Here is a 12113-nt window from a genome sequence, read left to right on the forward strand (position 1 = left end):
AGCTCAGCCGCATAAAACACGAAATTTAAAGCCTTCCTCGCGACGGCCGACTTTAAAGGATGGTGAAATAAACTTATGACTTGTAAATTCCGGAGAATATTTAACCTGAAAGTCCACAGTCGGGTGATATAGAAGTAAAGTAACTTATGATAAGCAAAAAAATGAGGTTTCCTTTCTGGTCTGTAAAAAAGAATTTTGGAGGAACCGACTTCATTTAAATTCAAAATACTTTCTAATTTTGTAATAAATTAAAGGAGGAAGTTCAAAAAAGTAATTATGGAACGAGAACGTCATGATAAGCAAAACCCTAATTGATCTTAACAACACTAAAAATTGGAAAACGCAATTTTCACAGAAAATTTTAGTTTACAATTTTTCTTTTTACCGAGCGCCTGTGGCTAGAAAATAAATATATTTATTGGCTTGAAGGAAAATTGCCGGATCATTTTTCTCAGTTATAAACGGAATATTTAGCGACCGTTTTTTTCTGATCCTTTAATAACCAAGATCTTTGGTTCATCTGCTATCGTGGGATGTTACATTGACAAGAAATATCGTATTCACAAACAAAAACTATCAAAAACAGTTGTGAATGTCTTGAGACTGAAAAAATGTTATCAAATTTATTACCGGCTACTGACATCTTTACTGGAAAACAAGAGCGAGTTTAAACAGGCAAGTCGTTAGTTGTCAAAAGCTTTACATTGTGTGAGTTCTAAATGGTTGCTACTACTTTCAATTAACAGGCGGAAAGATAAATATAAAAATTAAACTGTAAGCTGGTGACCATCACCTTCATCAGTTTCTATTTATTAAACAGAACGCTACCTTATTTTGTTTACTTTCAAAAACTCAGTAATAATTCAAAAGCCCATTGACCTATCAAATGGTCGATAAACATCACGCGTAGCAACTTTATATCGATAAAACTCCTCCTTCATAGTATGCGGTGTTTTAACAGCTGATAAAACGCTTCTCATAAGTATGCTGTGTTTTATCAGCTTATAAAACACTCTTTATTAGTGTGCGGTGTTTTTCTCGCATGCTAATTTCCAACGTTCACAAAAGCATAATTTTTTATGAATTCTCTTGACACACGCCTTTTTAGGAATATTTTTGAAGCCGTTCAAAAAACTCGCAGCAACTATTTTATCGGGTCTAAAACCACTCGGCTGCGCCTCGTGGTTTTTAACACGATAAAACACTCCTGCTCGTTTTTCAAACATTACTTAAAACAGCTGCGCGATATGAAGCTCATAATATATATTAAATTTCCAGTTAATTTGACATATTTTGCAAATAAAGATAATTTCTCATCCTTACAAAGAAGCGATAAAACTGAGTTCGATAGGTGCGTGACCACGGAAGTAAAATGGCCGCAATAACAAACTATACTGAAGACGGAAAACAAAAATCACTTGCGTTTTGCTCAGCGGAAATAACTGGAGGAATACACAACCAACTGATATTCCTTTCAGTGGTAAACATTTTTCTGTCCATCACCGCATTCTTGGGAAATGCGTTAATCCTTGTCGCTCTTTCCAAAGAGACTTCCCTTCATCAGCCGTCTAAACTCTTGCTTCGTAGCCTAGCGACAACTGATCTCTGTGTTGGTATTATTGTTGAACCTTTCCAAGTTACTCGCTGGATTTCTGTCGTGTACGAACGGTGGGAGGTTTGTCGCTCGACGACTGCCACATTCATCATAACAAACCGAACGTTGTGTTTAGTGTCTTTGTTGACACTGACGGCCATAAGTGTGGACAGACTTCTCGCCCTGTTGTTGGGGCTCAGATACAGACAAGTTGTAACTTTAAAGCGAACATATGTAAATGTGTTTACTTTCTGGGTTAGCTCTTTTGCCGGCTCCATAATCTTCCTTTGGAATCCTTTATTATCATCACGGTATAGCCATACCGTTATCCTGTTATGCGTAGTTACTTCAATCTACTCTTACACGAGGATTTTCCTCGGGCTGCGTCATCATCAAACTCAAGTTCAAGACAATGTTACAGGACAACCCAACCAAAGAACTCCATTGAACATAGCGCGATACAGAAAGACAGCGTCCAGTGCACTGTGGCTGCAGTTGACATTAGTTGTTTGTTATTTACCATTTATTGTAGTGGCGCCTTGGGTAATTCAAGAAATTCGAAGTGGACTGTCTTCAGCTTTTTATCTAGCATTGAGTTTTACATCAACTTTACTTTATTTAAACTCATCATTAAACCCTCTTCTTTACTGCTGGAAGATCAGAGAAGTGAGACAAGCAGTGAAGAGTACAATTCGACAGATGTTTTGTCCATGAAGTTTGTTGTTACCAAATGTTTTATGCCTTCAGTTTCTGTACTTCAGTTTCACTAAACGTTCGTGCTATCGAAAAGGTTGTGCTCGACTAAATTAACATGTATAAGTATCAGTATAAGTAATATGTAACAATACAATGATTTTTGGAAACTTAGTGTTTAGTCGATCTTTCAAATGAGTTTTGGTCAGTTTGAACCCTAGTTTTACGCAATAATAGCAATACCAAACTTAACGTTTGTTTGTTTGTTGAAAATATGACAATTGAAAACGTGTCGAAAAAAGCTTCAACTTTTTATTCTCTGCCGTCATTTTCTTTTCACATGATTGTTTAAAATTAAAGTAGTGTTTCAGTATCAATGATTATCACCGTCCAAGTAAGGTTGGCAACAGTCAACCTTACGTAAGAAGCCACAGGCGTGCAGCCTCGAGAAGGCCAGTAAACGTGGATTGAGAAATTAGTCCAATGAAAGCACCAAAACATTCCTTCTTTGCCGCTACTTGCGAGTTTATCTTACGATGTAATAAGCCTTCGGCCCTTAAAGCAGAGAAAGCATTTATTCTAAATGTCTACAGTAGGGTTTAACCGACGGAAAGCAACTGTTGATACGTAGATAACATAAGGTTTCATTTTTGTTTTACAGCTGAATCTTTTTAGCTCAGCTAAGGTGGACATTAGTTGTTATTTTTCATTTAATGTAGATTGTTGTGCTATTTTTTTTTACGTCTTGAGAACTTCGGAGTAAACTGTCCTCTGGGTTTTGTTCTTGGATTCGAATTGACAGTAGCATTAGTTTATTTGAACTCGTCAGGCAAACCATCTTCTTTACTGTTTAGGAAAGATCAGAGAAGTGAGAAAAGCAATGAAGGATACAGTAACACAGTGAAAGACAGCCTTTTTGTTTATCAAGTTAGTAGTTATCAAGTTTTTTTATGGCAGTTTAAAATCGGCAGTTCATGTTCATCGGAAGCCGGGCTAAGTGATGTTAATATGGTCGTAAATTTAGATAAGTAAAATGTAAGACAATAAAATGCTTTCCTTTAAAAACTGACTTTTACCTTACCATTTTTTGTAGTAAGAACCCTTGTTTTATGTAACAATGACTAAACAAAAGAGTTTATTCTTTCAAAATTCGTCATCTTGTTATGACATGTTTTGTTCACGATCAAAGATTGGAGTGCACCAGCTAAGCAGCTGAAAGAAATATTTAAGACCAAATCCGGTAGCAGTGAGACAGTCCCTTGTGAGGGCTTTATGTGCCTGACTGAGATAGGATTGAGTGAGTGAGTCATAGCTGGCGAAAAGCAACGAGAAGGTCAGCTGACATTGATAGAAAGCTCAGCCGCATGAAAAATCCTTCCTCTCGACGGCCGACTTTAAAGGATGGTGAAATAAACTTATGACTTGTAAATTCCGGAAAAAATTTAACCTGGGAGTCCACAGTCGGGTGACACAGAAGTAAAGTAACTTATGATAAGCAAAAAATGAGGTTTCCTTTTTGGTCTTTAAAAAAGAATTTTGGAGGAACCGACATTGTTTAAAATTCAAAATATTTTCTATTACTATTATTATTAACTATTACTTCCAAACACGAAGAATAATTCAAATTCGCAGGCATCAGGTTTTGTTGTTTAACTATCTGACGACATTTTGTCAAAGTTCATTCATAGCTTGTTTGATAGGTTGGTAGCAGTCAGCTTTTATATGCAGGTAGTCACAGGCGAAAAGCTGCGCGAAGGTCAGTTTTACGTTCATCGAAAATTCGACGGCAGTTTAGTAGCGAAAACATTTCTTTCCTTGCAGTTGCCGAATTTATTTTAGGTTGAAATCAGCCCAGATCTCTCAAAACCGACAAACCGTTTATTCTGAAAGTCTACCGTCTGTTGATACAGAAGTAAATTAACTGTTCATACGAACATAACACAAGGTTTATCTTTTCGCATTACAACTAAACATTTTTACCCGGAGTCATTAAAACACAAAAACAACTCGTAGCTTAAATATCAATAAAATAAATTATTTGACAAGAACTTCATGATATCTTACACAATCACTTTTGAAAAGAAATAAAGAAAATTTGAATTTGAAATTAAAACCAACAACTTGACAAAAATTAAAAACAGAAACTGAACAGCAAAGATCACGTAATGTTTATCTTTTCGCGAGCATGAAAGAAAGAAAAAAAAATCTGAATTTCCGACGGGAATCAAACGCATGACCTTTGACACACCGGTTGGGTTCTGAAGACGAACTTGTAGGCCATCTGCTAGGCTCATATGAAGCACGCGTCCTACTGTGTCCTGTGTCCTAGCTAGCAGAAGCAATAAAAGCAATTATTAAAGGAGAACGTCATTTGCAATTTCTACACGACGTGTTTAAAGAGATGCGAAGGAAATTTGAATTTCAATTTAAACCATGCACTACCTTAGTTTACTACAAAGAGAAAATGAACAGGAAAGGCAATTTTTTTTGCAATTTATTTCTCTTTTTACCATGCACGTGTCTCGGTGGGCTGGGAAATAAATATGTATTCTAGTTTGAAAGAAATTTGGATCCTTTCCTTCAGTCATAAAGTAGAAATTAAGCTACCGTGTGGTCAGATCCTTATATAACCAAAAATTATTGTTCATGTGCTAACATTGTCAGCTCGCTCACGAAAAATATCGAAAAGTTGTGAACGTCTTCTGACTGACAAAATGTTGACAAAATTATTTCAGGGTGATCGTCTTTAAAAAACAAAGGAGTTAAAAGACACAAGTCATTAGTTTAATACCGTTGATTCAAAATTTATTTACAAGCGGTCTGTAGCGTGACATTTTGTGAGTTTTAAATAGTTGCCATTATCTACAATTAACAGGCGGAAGACCCAGACATTTAAAAGATAAATATGCCTTTGTAGGAAGTTACAAAAGGCTGGGCACTTTCCATTTGCCAAAATTGTCGGTTTGACCGGTTGAAATGCAACCAGTATGCGAGCATCAAACGGAAATTTCCCGAAACAAACGGACGACCTTCCGAGGTCCTCTGCTTTTCCCTTTTCAACCGGTCAAATGAAATTGTTGTCCATCTGCACAAAATTTCCATTTCCACTTTTTTTTTTGTCTAATTGCACCATAATCAGCCATCACATCTACCAATGTGATTGCAAGTTTAAAAGGAAGGTAACACTAAAAGCCTTTTCATTTGGCACAGAAATTTTCTAGAATTTCCCATTGAAAATTTTGGCTAACGGAGAGCGCCCCGATCGGAGAAATAAAGTGAAAAATGAAAAAAAAGCTGAGTGGTACAATGAAATAGAGGTCGACTGAAAATTCAACGCAAGGTGGTCTTAATTTCAGGTGACCGTCATCAGAAGGAAAACAATAAACTTTGGTAATTGCTCCGACTAGCTAATACTAAGTGATTAAGAATAAGGAAGAAGCGTATGTAAATGTATTAAAACGAAACTTAGAAGTGGGTTTAATTAACCGGCGAACGCCGCTTTGTCTTTCATTTAAGTTTTGTTTTTGTTTTTGACGCTTTCCAATGCGGCATTCCATTGATGTTTTATTGCTATTAAATAGAACCGACTTCAGAGGATATTTAAATAGCTACGTTATATGAAATTCATGACAAACTCATAAGATATACCGAGTTAACTTGACTTGATCTTACTCATCCTTATAAAGGAGCAAAGAAACTCATGTTCTCAAGTGCTCTTGATGGCCGCGATAACAAACTCTACTGGTGCCGGAGAATGGCAAACATTACGAGAACTGCTTTGCTCAGCAAAATTCAGAACTGGAGGAATACACAACCAACTGATATTCCTTTCAGTGTTAAACATTTCTCTGTCCATCACTACATTCCTTGGAAATACTCTGATCCTAGTCGCTCTTTCCAAAGAGACTTCCCTTCATCCGCCGTCCAAACTCTTGCTTCGGAGCCTAGCGACAACCGATCTCTGTGTTGGTATTATTGTTGAACCTTTTCATCTTATTTATTTGATGTCTGTGGTCAACAAACAATGGAATACTTGTCGCTTCTCAGTATTCACATTGTTCATTACAGGCCAAATACTGTGTTTGGTGTCCTTGTTGACAATGACTACCATAAGTGTGGACAGACTTCTCGCTCTGTTGTTAGGGCTCAGATACAGACAAGTTGTAACTTTAAAAAGAACTTATGTAACTGTGATTGTTTTTTGGATTGTCTCTATCGTTGGCTGCATAGCATACCTTTGGAATGAATCATTAGTAATAATATGTAGCTATATCTACATAATTCTAACACTGTGCTTTCTAATTTCGATCTACTCTTACACGAGGATGCGTCACCATCAAACTCAAGTTCAAGACAATGTTACAGGACAACCGAACCAAACAACTGCGTTGAACATAGCGCGATACAGGAAGGCAGCGTCCAGTGCACTGTGGCTGCAGTTGACATTATAGTTGTTTGTTATTTACCATATATTGTTGTCCAGCCTCTTGCATTTAGAGAAAATCGAGGCAAAGTGTCCTCTGGTTTTCTTCTCCTTGCATTTCGGTTTGCACTAAATTTGGTTTATTTCAACTCGTCATTAAACCCAATTATTTACTGCTGGAAGATTAGAGAAGTACAACAAAAGATCCAAAGTAACATAAAAGCTATATACCTGTTATCAGAAGGTGAAATAATCCTATGTGTCTCCAAATGTTGCAAATCGTTTAGTATTCTAGCATGTTACAGTCGGGTGATACACAAGAAAATTAACTTTGGATAAGCACAGTTCAGGAAAGGATGCGATATTTTCGTAGTATTTTTGTTCTGACTAAACGTACCTGAACTGTGATCATTTTTCTGAATATCTAAGAAAAATGACGAAGAAAATTCAACGGAAGTGTATTATAATTATTAAACAAGAATGGGTATCGATTAAAAACGCCTTCAAACGACGACACGGCAAGTTTAATTTTAATTTACACCACGAGGGACAAACCTGATGTAAAAATAAAAACGAAGCAAAGAGAATTTTCTTAACTTTCGAACGTAGTCACCGGCGAATGACGAAAGCGGGGAATGGCGAATGTGATGATGATCGACAACTCAGCCATTTCTTACCTTTAAGTTTTATAGAAGTTCGTATATTTTGTCTAATTGTTTCTCATTGTTTGTTCGCGGTATGTCTAAATTGTTTATTGCACAACTTTGTCGATACGTGCTCCTTTGGAGCCACTTCGCAATGTGTCACTGAGCGATCAACAATTGTTGTTACCACATAGGTGGAACCTCGAAGTGCCAAGAGACTAGAGAAATTGGTTCGTTATGTCAACGTTCTGTCCCATACATTTTAAAAAGCAGGGATCGAGATTCTCGTTTTTAATACTAAGGATTTCGTTATATAGAGGTTCCATTCCATATCCAAAAAATTATATATCTTTCAAACGAATGTTTTCGCCCTGTACTGACTGAACGAGACGCCAGGTGACCATTTATATTAACCAGTAGTCATGCGAAACGTTTCTGCGGTAAATGGATAAAAAATTATCGGTTTTAAGCTGGTGATTTGTGTGTTCCGTCCCTGTCAAACTTGATCTAAACCGACAACATAAAAAATCAGAAAACGCAACTTTCCCAGAATGTTTAAACCACAAAACTATCAGATTGCTTTCTTAATAGTTTTCATTAGTTGACAACAATGCTTTAGATTGTGCATACGGTGGAATCACAAGACAGCAGATGACTACACACGTCTTAAACCTTACTTATCTAAGGATTGCAGCGGACTGCAGCTCAATTATAATTTCATGCTAACTAAACTAGACTATGGAAAAGATAGAATTCCTTGTTAAGCAAAAGAACATTGTCTTTTTCGGCATACCAAAACGCTGTAGTTGGAAGGGGCTACGTTGGATATGAAACAGTCAATTTTACTGTTTATGATTTATCCAAGTAAATTCAACTTAATTTTGAATGAAACCGATGCGGTAAGAGAGACATGGAAAATGAAAATGGTGGCTTTTTCAGACGAATTTTTCTCTTTTGCTAGTCTTTTACAAAACTAGGGGCTTACTGATAAAATAAGTCGACAAGTGACAACGAAGGAAACTGATGAAGCTGATTTATTGTGGAATATGAAACTTGAAATGGAAATTGCTCATGAAAAACGTGGTTCGCGTGCAACGAGCCTAGCAGCCTGCAAAAGGTCCATTTTTAAAAACATAACATGTTTTATGCCGGTGACAAAATAAAGTATTTATCGGACAAAAACAAAAAATTGAAATTTAAAAGACTGCTAAAATTATGGCAGATGCATGGCAAAAGAAAATGAGTGTAACGGCCTAACTAAAAGACCTTTCGCTTGCTTTTACGCTCTCAAATTGATTGAAACAATTGGTTTGTTTTGTTTAATTATAACTGCCTTTCCTTTCATAACACCATGACGTCGATATCGTATCCGATATGTTAGGCAATAAACTGTGCGGAGCGGCGCCACATAATATGATTAACAATTAGGGGTTAACATATGGACTCAATAACTTGCAAAACGCAGCCTTAACCCTGTCTAGACCGGGAAGAGGGTGCGGATTCTGCCCGAGGAGATTTTGAACCTGACTAACTATTTTAATATTTGAGCAAACGCCCTGAAACGTCAGGACTTTTTCACAAATTCACGTCATATGACGTTATCACATCGCGTTGCGGACCTCAAAGGAGACATGTTTGGACGTACGATTTAACCTCTGAATCTCACTGTCACACCTTTTATACTTGCGAAGTTATGGAGGAGGGGGGGAATCCCCTCTCCCCTCCCCCCGGTCCCAGAAGACAAAAAACAAAAACAAAAAACAAACAAACAAAAAACCCGGGTGTTGAACTGGTGAAAGTTTGCGCTAAAACCAAGACTTTTCTTTGTCTTTCAATGCGACACTGACTCCTTTTGTATCAGATATTAAGATTTATTTGAAAACTGGATCATTAATTTATGCAATTGCAGAACTTTGTTTCGCTTGTTACGGCCGGAAATTTAACTATGGACGAGAAATAGCGGCCATTAAATCTTCTTCTACATGCTCTTCCCTGCAAACTAAAATCAGGAAGATTTAGCAATATTTTTTCCGTTGTCTTTTATTATATTCCTCCCTAGCCTTTTTCTTCAAGTGAGAGGAAATATGAGACGAGTGCGTGCTGGCTATTCCTCCTATGCCGCTTAGCCTGCGTAACAAGCGTCGTATTTTCAACTCTCTCAGTTCTTGGTGTTTGATATGTGATGAAACACTGTGTCTCGTGTTAAAATACATTACAAGAAGCATTGTTTTCGCTATCCAATGAAACCTACTATCAAAAGTAGAAAAAGTTCTGAGACTGAAATAGTCTCAATGAAAGTGGCATTTCTTTGTTTTAATAATAAATAAAATAATAAATGAACTTTGTTTAACAAGGGTGATACTTAACAGTCTAACGACCGATAAACCTGTGGCCCTCGGATTCCTGATCGAATTGGAATTTGGAAATGTTGGTTTTTGTGGAGGGAGGAAAACCGGAAACCCGGAGAAAAACCCTCGGAGTAAGGACGAGAACCAACAACAATCTCAACCCACATATGACGTCGAGTCCGGCAATCGAACCCGGGCCACATTGGTGGGAGGTAAGTGCTCCCACCACTGTGCCAACCATGCTCAACCATGTGCTTTTCAAATGAATGAAGACTGGCCGATCACGCTAAAAAAGAAGAAGGCGGAATCTAACACACAAGCCGTTTAGAATGAAACCGATAACCCATACCACATATACCACTCATCGACATTTTAAACCCTTGCAGTGTGTAGGATGTTTGTCACATGGATTTAGTTTAATGGCCTTAGCTCCCACGAGTCTCCTGTAGCTCAGTGGTAGAGCATCCGAACTAGTAATCGGAAGGTCTTAGGTTCGACTCCTGTCGGGAGTACGGATGATGCCTGTTTTACTACTGATGACGAACTTAAGCCTCCGAAAAAATTATGCAAATTAGGCTAAGGACCGATTCAATCGGTCCATGGCTTATTATTAACTGTAACCCAAGACCTCAGATCGCGCTATGAGCACCATCGAAGTGTCGCTTTTAAATATTTGTGGTAGCGCTTCATCTCACTTGTTGATTTCCAAAGTGCATGCGGAGAGACACATTAAACCTCTAACCCGGGCATTTTTTGACGTAAAAAGATTACTTGCGTGGCTTTTCGCGCGAGGACACTCGATCACGTCTGACTTCGCGGGAAGAATAAACCGCCAATTACGCAAGTAGAAACACAACTAAAGCCTCGCATAATTTACGACATAACGTAATATATTGTTCAAACCGTTAAAAATGACATCTTAGCAGCATTTTACTAAAAAAAATTGCATGTACATACCCAAAACAACGGAAATAAAATTACGAGTCGACCGCAACAATACGGCCTCGTAACCGAAGTTACAGGAAGCTCAAAGTCTTTACACTCACTATCCACAATGAGAACTTCAAGGCCAATAATGTACAGTGTGGTGTGAAAATACACAGCACTCAAAAAATATGCATGCACATAATAGAGGTTATATAGGCGAAGAACGAGATATTCAGCACAACTTGTTCTTAAATATTCTGTTGGTATAGTCCATTTTACAAAGTGGCACAAAGTTCTTTCATCGAGGGGCGTTTCTCCGGGTTGTCACAACAAGCCAATTTTGCTGCCTTTAGCGACTCTGCAGTCGCTGTTGGAAACAAATCCAGCACGTCCAATGCCATTTTCCCGAAGAAAAAAAATGTCCGAAGCCACTGGATCGCTGGCATCGTGGAAAGTATGAACTCCTGCCTACACCCAAAAGCCGCCAGTAAGTAACTTTATTGTGCTTACAAGAACAAATGTATAGGTAGATTGATTCGTTGTATTCGAAGAGCTGTCTGCATATCTAGGGACGACACTCAAGCGTCACCAAGCTCAGCGTATTATATTGCGAGATTAGTGCAGTGTTGACTCAACATTTAACTGACACTCTATTGAGGTGGTACTGGAGAATAGATTGAAACATTTAGAATCGGTTGACTATTATTATCCAAATATAAGATCGTTTACAAAGTTTCAGTTCGAGTGAAGTTGAGTTTAGCGAGACATGACCAAATGAAGTTTCGTCTCCAAGGCAAATTGTGCGGGATAATTACCACAACATACCACTAAAACTGGAATCGCGGTTTACGAAAAACAAAAATAATTAAAAGCCGTGCCAAAAACGTCCCTTTTATAACAACAAATAACTTTTGTTATTGGCAGCGGCTTAGCAACTAAAATTAAGATACAGGAACTCCTTGATAAGGGGTTGCTTAAATGTGGGTTTGCCTGTATGTGCATCGGTTGTTTAGTTAAGTCGATGTGACAACTTTCCATTCCTTAATTATTTTTGTTCACAGTGACAGGTTTCCAACCGGGCTTATACTGGATTCAATAAAGTCGACTATACGAAAAGAACGATAACTGTTTCTCCTTTCCAACATTTGCTTCCAGGGAGATGGTGTCGCGTCGAAAGATTTTATGTGCCTGAAGGCTTCATGCAAAATCTTTTGACTGACATACATTTCTAAACAGGGCGGGAGAAAAGAGGCATCTACACCTATCGATATGGGGGGAAACGTAAAGAGTTTTCCATTACAGGAACTATGACATTAACGATGTTGTCCCCGTCTTTACCGAACCAGGTAGCGAACCATTAAAATTAAATAAGACTTACCTCGGAGACAAGGAAGTGGCCGAGAAAAACATGCCGCTGAATGGACGGGAAGCACTGGAGGCAACCAAAGAACGAGCTAGAAACGGAATGACTAACAAATCTCCGA

General features: G+C 37.9%; 1 protein-coding gene across 1 annotated transcript; it reads left to right on the plus strand.

Moving 5' to 3' along the window:
- Positions 1-1372: 1372 nt before the first annotated feature.
- Positions 1373-2529, plus strand: LOC146487298 (melanocyte-stimulating hormone receptor-like). Its single transcript, XM_085084494.1, has one exon. It carries the CDS (start codon positions 1373-1375, stop codon positions 2306-2308), a length of 936 nt encoding a protein of 311 aa, XP_084940620.1. The 3' UTR covers positions 2309-2529.
- Positions 2530-12113: the final 9584 nt, after the last annotated feature.

The sequence above is a fragment of the Pavona decussata genome, unplaced genomic scaffold (genome assembly GCF_977016875.1).
Source record: "Pavona decussata unplaced genomic scaffold, jaPavDecu1.1 SCAFFOLD_16, whole genome shotgun sequence".
Classification (NCBI taxonomy): domain Eukaryota; kingdom Metazoa; phylum Cnidaria; class Anthozoa; order Scleractinia; family Agariciidae; genus Pavona; species Pavona decussata.

Bases quoted from the DNA above. Each gene is read 5' to 3' on its own strand.
- LOC146487298 (XM_085084494.1), top strand. From the start codon at position 1,373: ATGGCCGCAATAACAAACTATACTGAAGACGGAAAACAAAAATCACTT.